This window comes from Clarias gariepinus, chromosome 14 (assembly GCF_024256425.1).
Source record: "Clarias gariepinus isolate MV-2021 ecotype Netherlands chromosome 14, CGAR_prim_01v2, whole genome shotgun sequence".
Classification (NCBI taxonomy): Eukaryota; Metazoa; Chordata; class Actinopteri; order Siluriformes; family Clariidae; genus Clarias; species Clarias gariepinus.
The window spans coordinates 27,410,001-27,433,289 of NC_071113.1; the positions used below are offsets into that span (position 1 = coordinate 27,410,001).

Below are 23,289 nucleotides of genomic sequence, written 5' to 3' on the forward strand. Positions count from 1 at the left end.
TCCATATTCTAGTATAATACTGGATTCTTTCAAACCTATGAAATAACTCGTATGGCATTAGACACAGTAATTAAGTAACAAAAACAGCAACAGTCAGTTGTTGTTCTAAGACGTGAAGATCAGCTGTTCTGGAACACTTCTTGCAAGACCAGTATTGTGTCAAATGCATTTGCAAAACCCATCAAGCACCATGATGAAACTGTCTCTCATGAAGATCTTCTCCGGAAAGCAAGACCAAAACTGACCTCTGCTGCAGAGGAGAAGTTCATTTAGAGTCACTAGCCTCAGAAATCACCAATTAACAAACAGCACCTCGGATTATAGCCGTTATGAAGCTTTATAGAGCGGAAGTAGTAGAAACATCTCAATATCAACTGTTCAAAGGAGATTATTGTATATTTTGGACGCCTTTAGCATTGTTTTACAACGTAGAAAGAAATAAAAATCAGGAGTTAGAAGGCATGTCCAAACTTCCAATTGGTAGTATACAAAGAAGAAGTAGGAAATCCCCTACTTAAAAGTAAAAACCCTTACTATAACCCTAACTACAATCTGTATAACAGAAACCAATCAGAAAATGGTTTCTATTTCTATTTCAAAATAAAATCCAGACGGTCATGTAGTTAACCCCAGGATGACATCGTATTACTTAAACTTTTAAAGTCTGCTGGAGTTCTTGAATGCAGTCGTGTGTGAGCCTGCCTTGAACAACATGAGGTTTTTCAGACTTCTAACACACCTGAAGGGAAGAACACAATGTCTAGTTTACTTAAGTTTCCTTTTGTGTGTCTGTGTGTTAGGTGGTGCAGCTGCTGTTGAGCAGTAACATGGTGGTGGCTCTACTGGAGGGCAACGGGAGAGACAACACACCCCTGCACCTCGCTGCTCGCAACGGTCACAAGGACATCATCAGGTTGTTGTTTTTTTAAACTCTTTTTTTTTTTTTTATCCATTACTTTCTCTGTATGTCTCATTTACCTTTTCTGTTGACTTGCAAGCGTGTGTTGTGTTTTTCGTCTGCGAGTGTGAGTGTACAGCAGGTGTGCCTGTAGGCATAGACTGATCCTCTTGTTCATGTCTGGCTTATGTTTGTAAAGGAAGGAAGGTGTGGAGACAGGGGAGTGTTGATTGAGCACATGGTTGACTGACTGAGTTCTGTGCGTGTGTGTGTGTTTGACTGTTCTCGTCAGCACTGTGTGGGATGTATGCCTATGCTGAGTGTTGACATGGTGTAGGAGTGAAGATAGATCGGCTTTCGCTGGCCAGTCAGCTGCTCTCCCGTCACACTACTCCACTGCTTTCCATTTGTGAAAACTCGTTCCCGCATTCCCGAACATGCCTACCATCCCCCCCCTTCTCTACGGTCCTCAATGCTGGATGTTCTGCTGGTGTCAACGGACCGATCTACCACGGCTGGAACAGCACTCCGTGAGGATGTGCTTGGAGATAACCAGAGATTCTAAAGAATCTGATTTAACAGATCCAAATTTGAAAGATATTTAAATGTTCAAAGTAAGAAATAAAACACTTGGGGTTTGCTGTTTTTTGCCACCAGAATAATGTTGATTATTTATGTATAACAGCACATCCATAGTTTTCAGTCCTCATATTTGTCGACGCTAACAATAATTTATTTAGTAAGTTGATGAAAGTAAATACTTTTTTTTGGTTAATTGGTTTTGATTCGAAAACTGATCCATCAGTTCAATTTAATTGACCACCAAAAGATGGATTTTCTCTTCTTGCTCAGTTCTGCTGTAACAATTCCAACTTTTTCACTATTTGTCATTTAACCAAAAATAAATAAATTAAATTAAAATTAAAAGGCACTTTAGCTTTTCCACCGGTTTATAATTTAGGACACATGAAAGTCTTCTTTCTGGTAAACTTACTAACTTTAAACAGATAAAAGCGCAACAAAATTATGAATTCATTGAAAATATACCAGAGCTTTAAAAAAAAAAAAATACAAACTGCTTCCATCTTTTGCAAAGTAGTTTGCAAAATACTAGGGATGGGAATTGTCGGAAATATCACAATAACTTCATGCCGATTTGTTTTGTGTTGCGATTCTGTAAGTATCACGATTTTATAAATATGCTGATTCTATGTTACGTTCTATCCAGTATTTGTTACAATTCTAAACAAACATCAAACAATTTGATCTCATCACACAAGACACTGTGTTGTCTGCTAATTTGGGAGTGATTTAGAGTGCAGCACTTGTAGGCTCATAGATCAACTCCAACATTTTACCACCTCAAATGCAAACGTTATTAAATTTAAAATGATGCATCACTAAATCATTTTGCCCTTCTCTACCAAATTCCCTCGATTTCTTTTCCTCTTTTGAGTTTTTGAGTGCTTTGTGCAATACCACCACCCACTGGACTGGAGTATGAAGGAGAAGATTGGCAGAAAACAAACATCGCTTTGCACGAAATATTACATACATTTAAACAATAAACAACACAAGTTACTCAGCATTTCAACATTTATTTAATACTTTGAGTAGTTTTTAACATTGCAAAACCTGTAGTGTACAGTGTACAGTACACCTGCTTCAGACAAATCAGGCAGTTAACAGTAGTGGTAGTGATTCCTGGTGATTTCCTGGTTCTATCAGAGAACACACAGAAGTAATGTTTTATTTGCCTAAAAAAATTTATAGAAGCTATAAACGCTCCTACTCAACCATCCTCTTTTTTCCTTTTTAAGTTTAAATTTAAAATTTATTTGTCACATGCACACAAAGCAAACCAGTTCGATATGCAGTGAGATGCTTCATATGACTGTTTCAACAAGAACGAAATAGTAAAATGCAAATACAATTAATAAATTGTAAGAATTGACAGTAAAATTTACTCAAAGGATCAAAACGTAAACATGAAAGCAATAGGAGTACAATTTAAAGAAATGTACATAAGTATAAAAAAGGAAACTAAAATATGAAAATAGGGTAGGTAATGATCAGAAATAGTTTTATTTTTTATTTTTTATGTAATGTTTATAAGAAACAAATACATTCTCCTAAACTGATATCTTAAATCCTAATGGATAAACATGGATAAATCATGGATAATGTTTTTTTCTTTTTTTTCTTTGTCTAATTCCCCATATTAAAGCATTTAACATCTGAAATGATACAAAACAACTCAAACATCTGAGGACAGGAAGATCATTTCCAAATAGACCTAATCCAGGTTTTTCTAACACCATACTGTACTGTATGAGGGTAACTTTTTTTTTTCCCTAAGAAGTCTTTAATCCGTTCAAAAAGCAGAGCAGAGTTTGAGAGCAGGCTCCGTCTCAGAAAGCTTCAGTATTAAAGTGTTGTACTGATTCAGCAGAGCTCTGCCTACAGGACGACATGCTTACATTTGCATTACATTTCTTCTTTTGGGAGATTCAGCACATAATCACAGTGCTGTTACATCTGGCTGATGGGTTTAAGGGAACTTCTGAAGAGTTTGAAACTGGAGCTACTTTACATCTGGCACACTTTTTAATGGTCTTGGTCAGGCATACCTGCTTAACGATTGGTACTTACAGGAAATAATAAATAAATAAATAAACCTTTCTGATCATACAATATTATATTTAATAATAAAGTTATTGAAATCATCGCTACAAGATATTACTTTGCTACGACATCCAGTGATGTGTAATTAATGATTTATACCATCATTTATACATGCCAAAGTACATCAATTCTGTACTTAAGTAAAAGTAAAGATTCCCTAGAGCAAATATTACTCAAGTAAAAGTATAAATCCTCCATTTACTTGAGTACCTGCGTAAAAATACAAAAGTATCACCTTTAAATTTACTTAAGTATCAAAACTACTGGGCTTGTATTAGCTCACAGTAGCCTTTTTCATAGTAAAATTTTCTCTTTCTACCTATTGTGAACATGTATCTCTGCCTGCAACCAGCTCAACTTCTGATTTCTATTATATTATTAGTTGTGCCTTGAAAGAACAGCAAGTCACGGAATTACACTTAATAGTGAGCAGGTGACTAAATTCCTCCTAAAAATACTACACACTATTGTTTTTTATGTAATGCAACGCCATGCAGAATTGCAGTTAAGTAAAAGTACAGTATTTGCTGTAATTTTGAAGGGAGGGACATTATCCTCTAATAAAACTATTCAAGTAAAGTACATATATGTGAAATACATACTTAAGTACAGTGATGTACTCGGTTACCTGACCTGGCATCTGTAGAAGTTCCACATAAACAAACAAACAAATAGACATATTGACTTTCATGTTAAAGGGAATGCACTATGCAAAGTTTACTTTTCAGTCTTTACTTACTGTTAATCTAGCCTTTCTTAGCTTTATAGTGGATTTAAATTTTATATTGCTATATATTGAAGATGCCATAGCGAATAAACTCTCTTATGCATATTTCCCCTTATTTTGTTTGTCAGAAATGTGGGTGGAAAAAGCCTGTGAAATGGTACTTGATCAGGCCCCAAACATGGACGTTTTTGGTCCCTGTCTTCTGATTAGCTAGGGAAATTTACTTACTCTCAGGGGAGTTCAGGGACAGTTCATTTAAAGACACTGAAAAAAAAACATTGAAGAAAATCAAGAAGCAGTCGGAGAACAGCGATGTTTTGGAGACGTTAAAATCATATGCACACATCTTCAAATTGGAGTATAATATGTGATGTTTAATTGTAGCTTCATTTAAGGTAAATTGAGAATGTTTTGGATTCTTAAAAGAATAAACTAAAAAAAGTTAATGATGAAAATGGCTTGCGATGATTAAACCTTCAACAGATTAAACCTGAGATGAAATAATTAGTTTCTGTTTTTTAGGCAACCAAATCTTTTAAAGTGTAGAATCACAATCAGGGGGAAAAAAACTGAACCTCACACACACACACCTAATTTACATAGATGCCTTTCTCCTGCTAGATAAATAATTTTGTTTAATGTTTTGTTGAACTTAGAAACCGATTAGCAGCTGCCAGCTCAGAGGCTGCGTGTCTAATGCCACAGCTGGAATGTTTGGAACAGAGTGGTACTCCTCTGGATTAGAGGGCATATTTGCTGGTGTGGGAGTTTATGAGCTCTTATTTTTCTTTCACACTCATACACAGCTGTCTGGATATCTAACACACACTCAGCATCACTGCTGCCTGAGAAATATCACACTGTTTTTAGGTGATTTTTTTTTTTGCCAGGTGTCTGTTAGTACCTTTGTATGTGTGTACAGTTGTGTGTTTGTAAGTGTGTATGTGTGCGCACATGTGCTGGTCCTCAGGAATTAAGGTAAGACCTGAGGAGTCATTTGAGACGAAGGCGCATGTCAGGACCCGCAGCAGAGCTCATTAATGATAAACTTCCTTTTACAAATATTTTGCGGTTGAGTCATTTCCTGGAGCTCATGTTACACTAAAACCATGAACATTTGTGGGATAAACAGAGTAAATAATGATTTCATCTTGTTATTTTACATAACTCAGGCTGCTCCTGAAAGCGGGAATCGATATCAACAGAATCACGAAAGCCGGCACGGCGCTTCACGAGGCGGCGCTCTACGGCAAAACCGACGTTGTGAAGCTGCTATTGGATGTAAGCAAAGACAAAATATAACCAATAAACACTAAAACCTAATTTAACACGTGTAATAAATACATTTCTCATATGTCCTATTAAAATACGATTGCATGTCTCTGCATTGCATATTTTGTGCTGCAGGCTGGGATTGACGTGAACATCAGGAACACGTATAACCAAACGGCCCTGGACATCGTCAACCAGTTCACCACGTCTCACGCCAGCAAAGACATCAAACTGCTGCTCCGAGGTGCGAGGCTCCACGCCTTTCTCCTTCCTGTTAGCCCACGTGTCATCTTAACTCCCAAAACGTTTACTAAAGGAGCGCTCACAGTTTGCTTCAGAAGGTCACTTCCTGAAAAGTCTGCGTTTCTTTAAGAAAAGCTCCAGAGCACCTTACCTGAAAATACGGATGGGGACTCAAAATACACAAAATTTTTTATATCTTGAATATATTTTTTCCGTCACTAACAATATTAATTCCAAAAATGAGCATAAATTACAGTAGCTGACTCTCTTACTAGCTTCCGAGCGTCTTGGGGAACTAATAAATCAATGTAATAAACACTGAGGAGTAAGAAACCTCTAAAACACCATTAGTTCTTAATCTTTACTTTTTACTGGTAGCTTTATTGAATCTTTTGTTCATGATTAGTTTTATTAATTTTTTTTAGGGCTGTCAATATTAACGCGTTAACATGTGATTTAATCTAGAAATTTTAAGAAGTTACTGTTTTTTGTTAAGACAAATTAATCATATGAACAAGTTGGACCCTAATGGATTCCCATAATCGAGTGCGGTTACCCCGCTATATGTGATAATGGCACGTTTTAACATAGATAATAAGATGACTTAGGAAACATCACCACGTGTGCTGAACAGCAACATTCATTATGAAACGCTTCTGCTCCCTTTAAGAGGAACTATTTTTATAGGAGTATATTAAGTGTAAGATGTGGGAGTGCTGGCTCGGGCAGCTAAGGCTCTAGGTTGGTGATTTTTAATTTATTTTTTAAATCTATTAGATCCAGGTTTGAGCCCTGCTGTCTGTGGGTTGCCACGCCCCACACTACCCAGCCTCTACATGCAGTGCCGGTCCCATATGAGAGATTTTAATTTGACATTCGGTAAATGTTAACCTTATTTAACATGAGATATTTATACAGGAAAACGGCATAATCCGTTTCCTCTAGCCAATTAGTCATTCATTTCTTCTTTCCAACATTGCATGTTTATAATGCATTTATAAATCTGAGTATTTTATAATTGTGATTATTATATTCACAAACTGTGATTAACTGGATTTCTAACGAATGTAAAATTTTATTCTTGGCTAATTTTAATAGAAAATCAACTAAACAATATCCTTTTCTATTTAAAATTACAGCAGATCAGGTCACTGTGGTCGTCTCTGCTATAGTGTAGATTTCAAAGTAGATCACTGATGAGACTTGGTGTAGGTTTTTATTTTTTTACCTAAATCTCAGTAGGATTAGAGTCTCAGGCAGAGTGCTGTCAATCAAACAATCAAACGTGCTAGTCAGAATATTAGGCCGTGATTACTAGGACATTTCAGTCATGAGAGAGCTTAGTCGATTAATCAGAGCTTAGTCTTCAATAGAACACCCAGGTTTGGTATTGTGTAGTAAATACATATAAACCATGTATTGTATATGCCCTGTAATTTCATGGAGCTTAGCGTTGTATTATTCATCTTCCCAAAAGAAAACAATCTAAATGCTTCTTTCCAAAAGTAGGCTCGCAAACTTCTACTCGTTAGCAGCCACATAACTTTATGGTAATAGATTAAAAAGCTTTTATGAAGTTAAAAAAAAACAAAAAAAACATTCAAATCATTTGCCTCCTGGGATTCAGACGGCGTGTTATTGAAGCTGACGGTCTAATTGGCATGCTCAAAATGATATTGTGTAGACGACGTACCTGTAGAAAACCCAAAGGGCTTGGTGACGAACCCCATGTTACAGCCTGAGGCACAAACACTTACTGTGTTGAAATACTGGTGGTGTAGTGACAAGAAAACAGGGCCGTGCAATCCATCAGTGCATTCTGTGGAAACTATTTGGTTTACTCATACTGTAATATTTCTGAATTTGCAGCATTTGGAATAACACAAGCTGTTCATACTTGTCTTAAAGGCTGTGTGTGTGTGTGTGTGTGTGTGTGTGTCTGTGTGTGTGTGTGTGTGTGTGTGTGTGTACCCATTCTGTTAGAAGCCTCAGGAGCAATGCAGGTGAGGGCACTAAAGGACTACTGGAACCTCCACGATCCTACAGCTCTGAACATACGTGCCGGAGACGTCATTATGGTAAACGCAGAGTACACAATCGTACATTTAAATGATCAGATTCTTTTTTTTTTTTTCTTTCTTCTTTTTCTGCTGTTTATCTCCTGCATTTATCTCATTACTGGATGAACATCCAAGCTATTCTACTACTATCACACCTCCACAGTTCTCATTAGAGAATCTCCAGTTTGATGTCTTAATATACTTTATGTAAGAAAAATAAAAACATGGGAATGTACTTTTCTGGGAAATTGTTAAAAATGGTAGACTGAGGGCGACACGGTGGCTTAAGGGTTGCCACTGACGCCTTGCACCTTCAGGGTCTGTGGTTAGATTCCTGGCCAGGTTTGATTCCCGCGTCTGTGTGCATGGAGTTTGCATGTTCTTCCTGTGCTTGGTGACGGTGGTTTCCTCTGGGTACTCCGGGTTTCTTCTACAGTTCAAAAGACATGCAGGTTAGGCTAATTGGCCTCCCAAATTTCCTGTAGTGTGTGTGTATATAAATGTGTGTGTGTATATAAATGTGTGTGTGTATATAAATGTGTGTGTATATAAATGTGTGTGTATATAAGTGTGTGTGTGTATGTGTGTGTGTGTGTGTGTATGTGTGTGTATATGTGTGTGTGTGTGTGTATATGTGTGTGTGTATATGTGTGTGTGTTTGTATATGTGTGTGTGTGTATATGTGTGTGTGTGTGTGTATATGTGTGTGTGTGTGTGTGTATATGTGTGTGTGTGTGTGTGTATATGTGTGTGTGTGTGTGTGTATATGTGTGTGTGTGTGTGTATATGTATGTGTGTGTGTGTGTGTATATATGTGTGTGTGTGTGTATATATGTGTGTGTGTGTGTATATATGTGTGTGTGTGTGTAGATGTGTGTGTGTGTGTGTAGGTGTGTATATGTGTGTGTGTGTGTGTGTAGGTGTGTATATATGTGTGTGTGTGTGTAGGTGTGTATATATGTGTGTGTGTGTGTAGGTGTGTATATATGTGTGTGTGTGTGTGTGTGTGTGTATATATGTGTGTGTGTGTGTGTGTGTGTGTATATATATGTGTGCGCGCGTGTGTGCCCTGCGAAGAATTGGCACCCTGTCCAGAGTGTACCCCACCTTGTGCCCCAAGTCTCTTGGGATAGGCTTTAGGCCCCCCATGACCCTGAATACAGGATTAAACGGTATAGGATCAAAGTATAGATGATGATTGAGGGATAGATTGATGAATTAGAGTACGTCCTGCATGTCATACCAGCATGTCTTAAAATGTTTCATTCCTCTTATCCTATAGCAGTGGGTTAACTAATACATTCAGTATATATCGGTCATGTCATACACTTATACTTATAGATGATACATACTTAAATACAGTATGTATCCTGGGCTGAGGGCGTTAATCAAGATTTATTCCAATAATTTAAAATAAACTAAATAACTACAGTAACTGTATGGGTGAAAGTAGCTCTGTACGGTCCAATCTGCAGTACTGGAAAGAGGAGAGAGCAGCTGCCTGCCAAAACCTCCATTCTAAACTAGTTGCAGAAGCACTAACAGCAAGAAAACACATCTGATAACGTTATGTCTCCTTGTCTTGATTGCTTTTTAATAGTCCATGTTGTTCTCTTTACGGGTAAAGCGACTGCAAAGATAACTAACCACTAACACAAGGCTGGATCCTAAATCCCTCTCTAACCCCTGATTGAGGGAACTACTTGGTGTGTGGAACAAGGAATTGTACACCCTACATAGTGCACTAGCTTTCCATTAAAGACTATTTGGGGAAAAAGTAAAATCTAAGTAGAAATGTAAAGTAAATCTTGTAACTTATTACACACAGTTGCTAACTGTCAGTCGTCAGGTCGAAACCAGTCACGTTTTTTTGCCACAGACAAATCAGACGATAAACATTAGTGCTAGCAAAAGTAATTACATAGAAATGCACGATTTACAAAATTCACATTGAAATGAATCAACAGTTCACCTGGGATTCACATTTCTACACAGTGTTTTCTTGCTCTTTTACCACCGCAATTTACTAGGGATTGCACTTTCATAAATACAAAGTGTAAGCCCTGGCAAATCAATGTGGTATAAGGACAGTAAAACATGTGTAGTTAAATAATCCATTCTAGGATGAAACCATTAACTCCACACCAAGGTGCTGTTGATTACTTTCCTCACACAGCGCAACACCAAGTGTTTTATTTCTTCTGAAACACAGCACTTTACACATTCTACGACTCTTTCACACGTTCGACTTTAAGTAAGCGCTGTGATTGATGGCCGTGTGTATTTAAGCCACACGATACAAAAGGTTATCACCGAGCACATAGTGGAAAGAAAAGTAACACCAGCTGTGTCTGTGTGTACGCGTTAAAGACCTGCATGCTACAACAAGCCGAGCGATCGAGACTTGCTTCACACTGTACGCCGTAGCACAGACACGCCGTCATGCTCGTTTGTTTTTATTTATCCCCCCCTTGAATCTTTTTTTTTCCCCTCGGCCCTCGGGCTTGCTTCGTACTCCAAGAGCCGCGCTGGAAAAGTGTGTCCCGAGGCGCTGCGCTAAACACATGGCAGGGTTTGGGTGTGGGCTTTGTGTGTGCATGTGTATGCCTGTGTGTGACTTTGTAGTGTTTGTGAGCGTGAGTTAATATTTATGCCAACTAGCTGTTATCCGGTGTGAGTTTATAACAGGGTTAGCAAAGGTCTTAGCAACTGTTTAGACATTTAGAGCAATCCTGAATATACAGTGTTTAAAACATCTATAGTTATACAAGTTTGTGTGGTTTGGTGGTCAGAGCGTTTCTTTTTTATTTACTTATATAATGTTATGTCATATTACAAGGTTAAACAAACCCTTAAAAAAATCCCAGCTCCAGTGTGCATCTCATCCAGTCCAAAAAGAAAAAAAAAAGTTTACTGTGCGCTTTATGCCACCAGCATGTGTGTTAAGTTTAAACACAGTGTCATGTCAAGTTAAATAGATTGTTTTTTCTTTTTTTTTAATTAAAGACCGAGAAGAAGTAGCAGGGTTTATTTTCTTATTCAGGTTCTTAAACCTGCTGCTCCATGAGACAACCCCAGATGAAAGACCGAATCTGCACCCAGGCTACGTACCCATCCGCCCCCGTTTCATCATATTGATCATTAGGCACACGTTCCGTGCTTAAAATTTAACCCTGTAAAACATGCGTGGAATGCTAATGGGCTCATTTGCTCGGCGTGCCGTGCTAAATCGGGACTGGAACACGAGAGGTTAAGCTGTAAGTTTAGAACCAGCGTACCCAGAGACTTTGACAGACGTTTGAAAGAAGAGCACAGAGTCGTCTTCTGAATATTTAATGTGCAGCGAGACTTCAAAATAAGAGAACTCTGGTGACTTAATAAGAGCGAGTGAGCGGGAAAGAACTAGGATAAACAAACCCTAATCAAACACTAGGGCTAGCCTCACTCGCTTTTTTTTCTTTTTTTTTTCTGCTTATTCTGTGTGTGCGTGCGTGTGTGTGTTTAATGAGCTTGTGGGTGTGTTTTAGGTTCTGGAGCAGCACATGGATGGGCGTTGGAAAGGACACATTCATGACAGTCAGAGAGGCATTGACCGGGTTGGGTACTTCCCTCCTTCCATCGTAGAGGTCATAACCCGGAGATCGGGTGAGTGGAAGTGTTACACCCCCCCGTGCTTGGAACTGAAGCGCTTCAGTGTGGAGTGGGTTGTTGGAGCTGTGGGTTGAGAGGATCACAACAGCGCAGTCTTGTGGCAACTGGTGTATACACACGATTTTACCTACAACCCTACATACTGTGTGTCTTGTATTTTGAAAACACAAGCTGCGTTCAAGTCAAACCCGGATTATTCATTGTTTGGAACACAGTTTTGAGAGTAGGAACTCCCTTTATTTCTCTATATAAGCCCCTGCTACTCTAAAGCACTTATCCCAGTGTTTCACTAGTGCTTGGATACCATCAAGAAAGTTTTCTCAGTATACTGGAGCCATTATCAGGCTCCTGCTTCACATCTGAAACCCTAGCCTCTCAGGAACTCCTTTAATGACCCAAACCTATTAGAAATGGCTTGGGGCGGGGTCAGGACTCTACTCTATGGATAAGCCATAACTCCCAGCTGGGTTCCTGTAATGTACATGTGGTCTTAATAAATGATTGTGTGTACAGTTCACACTGACAGATGCGTCTCTTCTGCAAGTTGGTGTCAAGTTATTCATCAGTTTTTAAGGATCAGGTGTTCCGTACATCTGTGGTTATCATTCACAGACGTACGGCCTTCTTTACAACTTTTGCACCATTCAGCTGTTTTACTGCGGCTGTAAGTCTTATCACCGTACTGTGATTACCATTAACAGAAGAATTTTCAATCAATTTTATGCCTTTAATAATGAGAAACATCATTACAAGTCCTGGTTTGACTTGAACGGCCCTTGTAAAAACATTTTAGTGACACTTTTAAAACAGGTTCTGTTTAAAAGGCAAAACCTGATCAATGTTTTCCCCGACGTGACAAAGGGAAAAGGAATTACTCTGAAAAAAACTTACAAGTACACTTTAATATAGTAAATTGTTATCAATTTACCAATATACATTTTTATATAAAAATCAGTTTTTAGCATCATCTACATCCAGCTCTGTCTCATCACCTGGGGATAAAGTCACTCAGCACTCAAACACGAGCCTCATTGCCATCTTTTCATCCCATTTATACAGTATATGTTTATGCTCATACAGGAATAATGGCTGGTTCATCTAGTTTTATTAAATATTATAAATCTGCAGTCGTGTAGACACTGTGTGCACACACTTGCCTCTGTTTTGATGAAAATGTGATAGATTAAACTTGATCAAATCGTGGCGTTCATTGTGTAAGGAGATCATACTACATGGCTCTTTACACAACATGATCTTGGTGGAAAGTTGCGCAAGGTTGTAAAGTACATTTTTGGTAAAATATATCTATGACTTCTTACAACAAGTGACTTTAAAGTGCGTCATAGGCAGAAAAAGTGATGAGTTTTTTTTTCGGAGAATTCAACCATCTGGTTTTCTCAGACTGCCACATGTGTACGCACATGCATGCACACACAGAGACACACACACTTTAACTCTAATAGGATTAACGAGGATATAATCAGCTGTTGGCGGAACTTAGCTGAAAAGGGCTGAGTAGAAAATCTGAGCTGAAATGAAGAGTTGTTGACATTTAGTCTGTGTGTGTGTCTGAGTGTGTGTGTGTGTGTGTGAGAGAGAGAGAGAGAGAGAGAGAGAGGCTGATGGGCAGAATCAGTGGCCTGTCATGTCATAGTGTCAGTGTTAAAAAAGCAGCTTGCTCAGTATTGCTGAACCATGCACCCTCCTCTCTCACCCTCTTTTTGTTTGTTCCAGCAAGCAGCTAAACAATAGCAAACAAACACTAAAAACGACACCTAAACAACACATAATTAAAAACCAAACACTAGAAACTAAACTTTCAGTGAGTGACCTGTGGTACATCTGGCTGCCACTGCTTTTTTGTTGTTTCTATACAAGCTTCTGCCTTACTCATTTGGATTGCATTCTCACAACTGCGAGAAACATGGACGTCAAGCGATGTCTTGGGTTACAGAGCCAGATGAGTTAAGCCACCATGTTGAAAATACATTCACTGTGGGACTTTTATCGGATCTTTAGGTTACGATGACACCAGGAGAGTAAGATAATTCGGCTTGGTCTTTGACACCATTTTACACAAAATCATGTTAAAACCTCTTAAAGCTCCTGTTGGATCACTGGCATACCATTCACCTTGTTCTCTCAGAGACCTCATCATCTCTCATACCCAGTTTGTCCAGTTAAAAAAAACTTATCTTATCCTGAGCAGTGGTATTCCTCAAGGCTTTGTCCTCGGCCCTCTTTTGTGTCTCATCTTTCTTTTCTCCCTTGGCCACATGTTTGAGATTCTGTATACTTTTCCATTGTTACCCAGATGACACAGCTTTATGTGTCCACAAAGCCCGACTCCGTCCTTCAGTGCTTAAATAAAATAAAATCATGGTCTCCCCAGATTAAAAACTTGTGGGTCATCCTGTCCCACAAACTCCTGCCATCTCCACCATGCTGTGGTGACCTCACACATTAATTATTATGATTGACTTGTATCTGTCCTACCACATACTGTAAGCTCCTTCATAAATTCCAACTTATCCAGAATTCTGCTGCCCATAACATAACGGAGATGCCCTACAGGCATCGTGTCATTCCGACCTGAAACAACTCCACTAGCTTCCCATCAAATATCACATAAACTTTAAAATTTTCTCCCTGACTTTAAAAGTTCTTCTTAACCTTGCTCTACCGTATCTCTCAGAACTTGTACAGTTCTACACATCATCTCATACTCTTTGCTCTTCTTCATCAAGTCTCTTGTTGACACCCCCTGCATGCTTGATTACCACACTACAGTACTTCATGTATCCAGAATCCTCTCCAGGAAAACTTTCGTAGCACAGACACTCTAGCCATGTTCAAATTACATCATAAGACTTATCTACGGTATGTAGAAGCGCTTATCCCACATCTCATAATTTAATACCATGGCAAATCTTATACAGTATATATTTGCTGATAACTCTGTGATAGTTTTATCTTATGCTGTTTTTTATTTATTTATTGTTTGGTGCTCTTATTTTTATCAACTGCTTGTTTGAACCTTGTACAGGGACCTTGAGTGACCGGAAAGGTGCCTATAATTTTTTTTTAAATATTATTATTATTAATAAACCCAAACACTAAAAACAAAAAAGACTTAGCTCTTAAAATTAAACAGTAATCCCTAAAAAAACACTAAACAGGCCAACACTAAAAACTAAACACCAATAATACATCAAACATTAATGACTAAAGAGTAAACATGATGCACTAAAGTCTAAACACAAAACACTTAAAGTGAAGATCAAAACATAAACACATAAAACAATAAAAAACACACACTAAAAACAAATCCTTAAAAACTAAACATAAAATACTAACAAATAAAGACTAAAGCCAGACTAAACACTAAATGAGCGCAAAAAAAAAAAAACACTGAATGCCAGAATAATAAACAAGAGACACTTTTAAAGTTTCAGGTTTTATTGTCCTGTGCATGAAGAGTGCTGTAAACATCTACTGTATGTTCAGTCAGGTTTTTGTTCTACAGTTACAAAATTCAACAAAGACGGTGCAAACACTTACAAATAAACTCTTAACTAACAGGGAAAAAACTGTAAACATTAAAAAGAAAAAGATTTTCTTTAACCAATACTTGGACAGGTTAACAACCACTATTTCATTGATCAAGAATGATGACATCACGCACATTTTCCCTCTGTTTCCATTGCTATTTAAACAATTCTAGTTGCCCAATCACACAAAATCTGTTATGTGCGTCGAATGTATTGAAGCCCAAATAGTTTAAACAAACAATGATTTAAATACCAAAATAAGGCTGTAAACAATGCAGCTTGTCTCTTTTATCACATTTATCTCTTTTCACATTTATAAATCCACTGGAAATGATTATAAAGCCACTTAAAACCTGCTTAATAATAATAATAAAAATCTGCAACAATAAGCGACATTCCCACTACAGCCATAAAAATTAGGGAAACAGAATAGTAACTTGTACAACTTGAAAGGAAGGCAGTAGAAACAATAAGGATGTAGTTTTGTTTCCCTTGACGTGAAGCCGCCATGCTGACGTAGTCGAATCAAGACACAGGAAGAACTTAATAAGGGTGTGGTAACAACAGCATTTTCCTTCTCACTGTGTTGTTTCTACATCTAGTGACCTCTTCATGCTAAATGCCACGTTGTAGAATATCATATAAAGAAGACCGCATTTATGGCGTGTATGCGTCACGTTATCAGTGCGTTCAGAGAATTTGGTATAAACACCGGATCCAATTTCTCACTCCATCAATTTCATTTCTATGATGGGGTATAAAAAAAATAAATAAAAAAAACATCAAATACTTAAACATTAAACATACTGTATATCAAAAATCATTTCAAACTAAGCACTTTAATCCACATTCTACAGATAAACAATGCTAAACACTAACCTCTAATACCTCAAAACTAACCACTAAAATTAACCTGAACACTCAAGCTCTTCCTTCTTACTAAAAATAATAATTCATCACTCCGTGTTATGTCTTCAGGGGGCTTCCTGTCTCGCCAGGCCTCTCTGCCCAACCATAGACATCACACCCTAGCCAGAGCTCCACCCCTTTCCAGCAGCCCTCGCCCCACCCCTCATACTGACGACTCATACACGCTGTATTCACCCACTCATCCCAACTCACCACGCCAAAACGGCCTGAACCTACACCCAGGTACTGTGTGTTCTTCTGCTCACATGCACATCAGTACACTTCAATTAACACACTTTCTAGAAACATTCTTCTAAAACAAACTCAAAAAACTCTCTTTTCTATGCAAGTTTCCTTTTATGGTATTGAAAAAAAATATACATTTGTAAATGCTAGTGTCGGGTGTTCTTGAATAGGTAAGGGTTCAAGGCTTTCTATAAGAGTTCTACCCAGAGCCCTCTTTGGCAGGGAAAGACCCCTGAGAGGGTTTCTTGTAAAGCCTTCAAGTAAAGGTATTATAGAACCATTTGCACAGAACCATGCATTAACCCATGAAACTAACCTATGTCAGTTAAAAAAAAAAAAAAAAAAAAAAAGGTTCTTTCAAGGGTTCTTGTGCAATGCTTTGAGTTCTTAATCTGCCCTATTTGGAACACCAAGAAAAATCCTTGTTGTAATAATCCTAAAAAAAACTTGAAACGATGTCTTTGAAAAGTTCTAAAATAAATAAAATCTGCTTAACTCACTAATATCAGAACACTTGTTACTTGTTCTCTGGTTCTTTGAAGCCCAGAGGTGTTTTAGATTTAACATTTAAAGAATGTCTTGGACGTCTTTATTTATGATCCCCTTGACCACATCCTGACACCAGTGTTTCAACCCATTAACCCCATTACATGTGCCAACACTTTTACACACCTCGTGGCTGTGGTCAGTCTTTTTCGTCCAGCTAGTTGCCCACAGATCCCCACAGAACCCTCTAAAGTGTGTATGTTTGCTAGGTTCTCCTCTCAACAGTCCCAGCGCCTTGTGTATTCCAGCTAGTACCAAAGAGCCAGAGGATATTTGGGTCCTCAGGAGCTCTTTCGCTGGTAAGAGTCACCCGAGTCCCCCGTCAGCTGTCCTGTCCGTCCTCGTGTTCCCCTATTGTGCGGTCATGTTGCTGGTTCTCATGTCTAATGTTCAGGGCCAGTGAGCACTGAGCGCCACTAACTGCAGTGTACCTGGTGATAACTGAAATGTCTTTAGGAGCAGGTCTTTAGCTCGGTCAGTTAGCAGGCTCACCTGTGATCTTCAGTGTACTCACTCATTAGCTAGTGCTGTCTCTCATCCTCTATAATCATACATATTTGTGTAGAGAGTCTTGTCCCTGCTTAACTGTGGTTTCTCTGTGTCTTTCTATTTGTCTCTCCCTCCTAATATCTGTATCTTTGTCTATATCTCTCTGTCTCTATGTCTTTCTGTATCTCTGAATGTCTGTCTGTATGTCTCTATATGTCTCTGTATTTTTATGTCTCTTTGTATGCCACTTTGTCTATTTGTCTTCATGTCTTTGTCTCTATATGTCTATTTGTTTCTCCTTATGTTTATTTGTCTCTGTGTATGTCTGTCTCTATATGTGCATCTCAAAATGTCTATGTCTCTCTGTCACTTCCTATGCCACTCTCCGTCTCTCAATTTGTCTGTCTCCGTATGTCCATCTTTGTCTCTGTATGTCTCACTGTCTGTATGTTCTCTGTCTTTCTCTGTCTCTGACTTACTCTCTCCATCTGTCTCTATGTCTCTCTGACTTTTTCTTGCTCCCTGTTTATCTGTTTTATATCTATCCTTTTTTCCTCTCTCTCTCTCTCTCTCTCTCTCTCTGTCTCTCAGGAGACAGAAACAGTGTTGGAAGTGCAGGCAGTGTAGGGAGCAGTCGTAGTGCTGGCAGTGGACAGAGCACTGAGGGCAACTTTACCCACAATGCACAGCATCCGAGCTGCCCCACCACACAGGACATCAACAAGGTATGATGTGTGATTGGTCAGAATGTGTTGATGATTTTTCTAAAGCAGCAGCTCTGACTGTAAAAAGGTTTATATTAATGCTCTTCTCCAGTAGATACTTTGCAGAAAAAGATAAATAATGTGTGTAATTGTTGACAACCCCCCCAGGTTGTTTAGCTGTTGTTGTTTTTGTGCAGGTCTCGCCTTCTGGTGGTGAACCCATAGAACAGCATGTCCTGGCTTCGGATTTTGTTAACCCTGATCCTGCAGGTCAGTTCAGTTCCTATAACATGGTCATATTGTACAGTACACTGATAAGTTTTCATATACTCCGATTCTTTTAGCATTAGTTGAGTTCAAAAATAATGGCACACCTTGTACAGCTAAACTTGAGTGTGGGTCGGTGCACAGAGGAGGAGGATTAACGTGTATTTCACTGACATTTCTGGAATGTGGAAGGAAAACACAATTTATTTCCTTACCAAAGTAATAAAAAAGCTATATAGCAGCAGTAAGAGACAGGAATCTTGACAGATTTACAAGAGTAAGTAGAGCCTAGGCTATTCACGGCTTAAGTGCAGTGTGGGATCCGTGCACGGGAGAAGAGGGAGTTCAGAGTTGTATAGATACTGAGATACAGATAAGAAGAATAGAGAAGACTTAACGATGGGGTTGTCTCTTTTAGAGAATTTAAAGTTTAGGAATGGGTTTATCAAATATTAAATTCACAGAAGGTTCGTTATGCAAAGATAAGATAAGACAGCTTAATATTATCACATTTGTCTAACTTGGTGCTCAAGTGCTCTGGGTGCAAATAACAAAGTGATTGTATGTCGATTGCAACACACAAGTTCTAATATTCCAAGATTTATAATATATTTATAATGTATTTCTTATTTCTCCATCTTCCATGTAAAGACCACGAGATAAGTACAAGAGTAATACAAGAGTAATAAGGGGTGTACATATTTATCTATGTGAATTGCAGTGCCAGTGTCAATATTTAGGACGTGGTTAATTATGTTAAAAGCTGAACCAAAAGCAACAGTCTGCCCCCTAGTGGCAGTTTGAGTGAAATGTTTATCTTAACAAGTCTAAGATCTGGAAAGGAGGAACATAATTATATAATTAACTAAACTGAAGGCATTGTTTTAAACCAAATGTGGGTCATGTATCATGATATCATTATTTAATCTTGAGGAGGTACACATGTCCTTTCATATATAACCGGTCACTGACTCATAAATGAATCTTCTACAGTTTAAACAAAGACTGTCAAAAGACACAGCTTTACACCCAGTGCTTAATCAAAGCATTAATATTACATCACACCTTAATCGTACTTGATTGTGTAGCTGTAGTAACTCCCTCTCTCTTTGTGTGTGTGTGCACACGTGTCTGACATTCCTACAGGTCATGGGCCGGATCAGAGCAGCTCCAGAGCCAGCGAACAAGCTGTCAGGCAACATGTTATCCGTCCGGAGCACTTACTGGAGGGCAGGGTTCGTGCACAACAATTAATACTTTAAGTTCAGTTTTTAGTTCAGTTCAGGCTTTATTTGTAATACATACATTACTGCACTTTTTGTTAGTACTGTAGGCAGGGGTCAGAGCGCAGGGTCAGCTATTTTTACAGTGCCCCTGGAGCAGACCAGGACAAAGGCTTTGCTCAAGGGCCCAATAGCAGCAACCTGGCAGAGCTTGGGGCTCGGACTGTTGACCTTTCCGATCCGTGACTCGGAGCCTCAACACAATGAGTGAACTCAGTGAACTCTTCACTTCTGAGTTTGGTTAATAAAAGCAGGACATAAGCGTGTAAACCTTTTTATTAAGCCCAATCCAAAAATCATCATCATAGCCAGAGGGATGAATCACAAACAACAATCACAGCAACAAACAAGAAAACACAACAAAAATTAAACCTTCTAAACATCTAATCAAAATGTGTGTTTGAAACAAATAGAACAAAAAAATCTAAAAACCAAAAAAAAAAGAAATAGTCAAGTTGCACAGGCATTTTTGGAATGGTCTAGTCCAAGACTAGATTCAATTTAAAAACCTGTGGATTAAGTTTAGAACCGTGCAGGAGACCCTTTCTAAATTTGAAAGATCTTTAGATAGAAAGAGTGTAATAAAGTTGAAAAATAAAAAATGAGGATGTGCTAAATATTAAGAGCCCTGTGTTAAAAACAAATGTTGGTTTAGTTCATTTGTAACCACATTTTTGTAAGATTTTGCTTTTTCTTCTCTTCTCCACCCTTCAGCATGTCATTTGTATTTTTTTATTGCTTTAATATGTTAACTGTTACATGATATAGGCAACATGTGTCTCTTTGCTTCAGGATGCCGAGGCCATCTACCAGTGGCTGTGTGAGTTTCATCTGGAACAGTACACTAAAAACTTCCTGACAGCTGGTTACGATGTACCAACCATCAGCAGAATGACTCCTGAGGTGATCTCTCTTTTCCATAAAGTATTATACGAGGGGTGTTCACGTCAAACCAGGACCAGGATCCGTGCTGTGGTAGCTCAGATCAGTTGTTCCTGCGTGTGAACATTCAGCAAGTACAACACATGATCCTTGAAAATCGATAAACTAACTTAATTCTAACTATCGATTAGCTAACTTGTCACCAACTTGCTAAAGAGGTCTGTCTGTTAAAACTGTACGCACAGTCATTCACCAACACCACTTGTACATTTTTTATGTACATTCCTGACCTGGCTCCAAACCATTTCCACATGTTTGGCTTGCTTGATTAAAAGAGTTCCTGGAAGGCCAGGAACTCGGACACGAACCAGGCAGTCCGATCGTAGCTTCGGTGTACTGAGAAAACTTTCTTATCTGATAGCACTAGTGAAACGCTGGGATTCGTGGCTTAGTGTTTTTACTTTCAGGAATGTCTTCTGTTATTCTGCACAATCCTGCTTTGACTTGAATGCCCCTTGCAAAAAAAGCTTAAAGCTTGACCTTATTATTGTTATTCATTTGAACAAACATCTCTGTACTTACTAAATAATTAGGCAATGGGTAGTACTTAAGAGATTGAATCATGTACTGTATGGCTGGATCTGTTTTACGTTGGTATCCCCGGGCTTAGGCAGTCTTACCATCTATTTATTTATGAATGTTAATGTTATCTTACCAGGATCTTACAGCCATTGGTGTGACCAAGCCAGGTCATCGCAAGAAGATCTCCACTGAGATCAGCAAACTGAACATCCCAGAATGGCTACCAGACTACATCCCTGTAAACTTTTTTTTTCTTTCTGTACAAGCTTCTGATATGAAAAACATCTCTTGATAGGTTAATAGATAATCAGCTGTTTTATTTATGGATAACACTGTTGTTCATCTCTATTCGCGTTTTAGGCGGACATTGGTGAATGGCTTGGTACCATTGGACTCTCCCAGTACCAGAAAAGACTAGCAGAGAATGGCTACGATTCCATTAACATTGTGCGAGATATTACATGGGAGGATTTGCAGGAAATTGGCATCAATAAGCTCGGTATGAGAAATGGTTCAAATTAAAATACTAATATTGTACGGATACTGGTACTTATAATGTCTGTTTGCAAAGATTATTTGATGGAAAAATTGTCGTGATACAACTGTAGTTTAAAATCACTGACCATACAGTTATTATATTGTTAAAATCCCTGACAGGCCACCAGAAAAAGATGATGCTTGCAGTAAAGAAACTTTGTGATGTACACAAGGCTTTGAGGAACCAAGCAGAAGGAAATGGGACGCTGCCAAGAAGAAGACACCCCCCTGCCCTGGAGCTGGTGGCTATAGAGTCAGCTGACTGCGCCGATGGTCCTACCTCACCTCTCTCATCAAAAATGCTCACATTCCAGGATAGCGAGCTAAGCACTGAGTTGCAAAATGCTATGATTCAGAGTGGCTACAGTGGCTGCCAGGAAGGGTTTAGTGCTGTGCTAAGTGGAACAACAACCATGTCGGTAAGTCAAGAGAGTATTAGTACACGCTCACAGGGCACTGGACACTCACAGGAATGGCCTTTGACTTCTGTAACTTCCCATAGCCAATCAAATGAGAGTTTAAGCAGCTCAGACTCCAGTGTCCTCAAGGATTGCCCAGTTTTGCCTGCCAAGATGGCACCACCATTGCCTTTAAAGAAGCAGCTGCCTACACGTGGCAGCCCACCGATAACACCAAGCAAGACAGCTCGATTAGCCTACCCTGCAGGCCAGTCCAGTCCTGGAATATCTACAAAACCTGATGGTTCTTCCATTCAAAGAGGTTTTAGCTACCTGCAAAATATCAGTTCAGATCAGTCTTGCACAGCTCAATCTAGACCCAGTGGTATAAATGGCCATCCAAAGAAGCGCACCCAAAGCCTGTCACGGTATGCCCTTTCTGATGGGGAAGGAGAAGAACCCGAAGAACCAGCATTACCACCCAACCTGGTCTCATATGCTACACTCACACGCAAGCCTGGCCGTGGTCAAATAACTGCTGCTGACAGGCAGGTGGGTCGGACTCAATCCTTCGTGATACGTGCCAAGAGAAAGGGGCCACCCCCACCTCCCCCCAAACGGCTGAGCTCTGCCTCGAGTGCAGGAACTAGTGGTGGGGTGGAAACTGAGAGTTCTGGGAGTGTTCAAATCATTGCAGCCAGACTGGAAAAGAGTGGAGAAAGCTCCACTAAGACCCCCAGCAGCCCATCGTTTAAATGTCCTTCATCAGTTACCCAGTCTAAAACTATAAGCATTCAGCGAGAGACAACCAGTGAGGTCTCTCTATGTAAAACTGGTCATGCAGAACTCAGTAGAGTAAAACCTGTGGAGCAAGACATGAATCCTCAGTCAAACCAAGAGCATACACCTTCTATGTCCCTTCAGGGAACCTCATGTGAAAGCATTCCATTTGCTCAAGAGGGCAAAGGGACCATAAAGCAGCGGCCAAGAATGGAAATGGCTAAAATGGACCCTGAAATTTGCTTCCAGCCACTGCAACCTCCTCAGCCGCCTAAACCATCCTTAAAATTACCAGAGTTCAATCTTAAGGAGTCAGACACTGTCAAGAGGAGACATAAACCAAGAGAAAAGGAACTGCAGATTACTAGTCAGGACCCACTATCAGGAGGGGAGAGTTCCCCAGAGGCTACGATCTCATTTTGCATGTCAAATAGTGGACCAACAGGGAATCTCTCTCCAAAGAAACCTCAAATGCCCAGCAAACCAACACGGCATACTGCTGCAGCACCACTGGGTAAGACTCCTTTTGTACCAGAACTCTATTTATTAACACCTATTGTGAATTTTATATCTGCTATA

The 23,289-nt window shown here is 39.1% G+C and overlaps 1 protein-coding gene across 3 annotated transcripts in view; it reads left to right on the top strand.

Annotated features, from left to right (window-relative positions):
• Nucleotides 1-23,289, top strand: part of LOC128541539 (caskin-2-like) — a 74,565-nt gene that overhangs the window by 46,508 nt on the left and 4,768 nt on the right. The window contains exons 7-20 of one of the 3 annotated variants that reach the window (XM_053512006.1): nt 801-913; nt 5,483-5,591; nt 5,718-5,826; nt 7,809-7,903; nt 11,413-11,530; nt 16,066-16,239; nt 16,998-17,087; nt 17,869-18,002; nt 18,179-18,251; nt 19,395-19,483; nt 20,324-20,434; nt 21,132-21,233; nt 21,356-21,494; nt 21,653-23,224. In XM_053512006.1, coding sequence (XP_053367981.1) covers nt 801-913; nt 5,483-5,591; nt 5,718-5,826; nt 7,809-7,903; nt 11,413-11,530; nt 16,066-16,239; nt 16,998-17,087; nt 17,869-18,002; nt 18,179-18,251; nt 19,395-19,483; nt 20,324-20,434; nt 21,132-21,233; nt 21,356-21,494; nt 21,653-23,224 — 3,028 coding nt within the window. The remainder of the gene's footprint in view (nt 1-800; nt 914-5,482; nt 5,592-5,717; nt 5,827-7,808; nt 7,904-11,412; nt 11,531-16,065; nt 16,240-16,997; nt 17,088-17,868; nt 18,003-18,178; nt 18,252-19,394; nt 19,484-20,323; nt 20,435-21,131; nt 21,234-21,355; nt 21,495-21,652; nt 23,225-23,289) is intronic. The other 2 variants (XM_053512007.1, XM_053512008.1) reach the window with 2 other exon arrangements.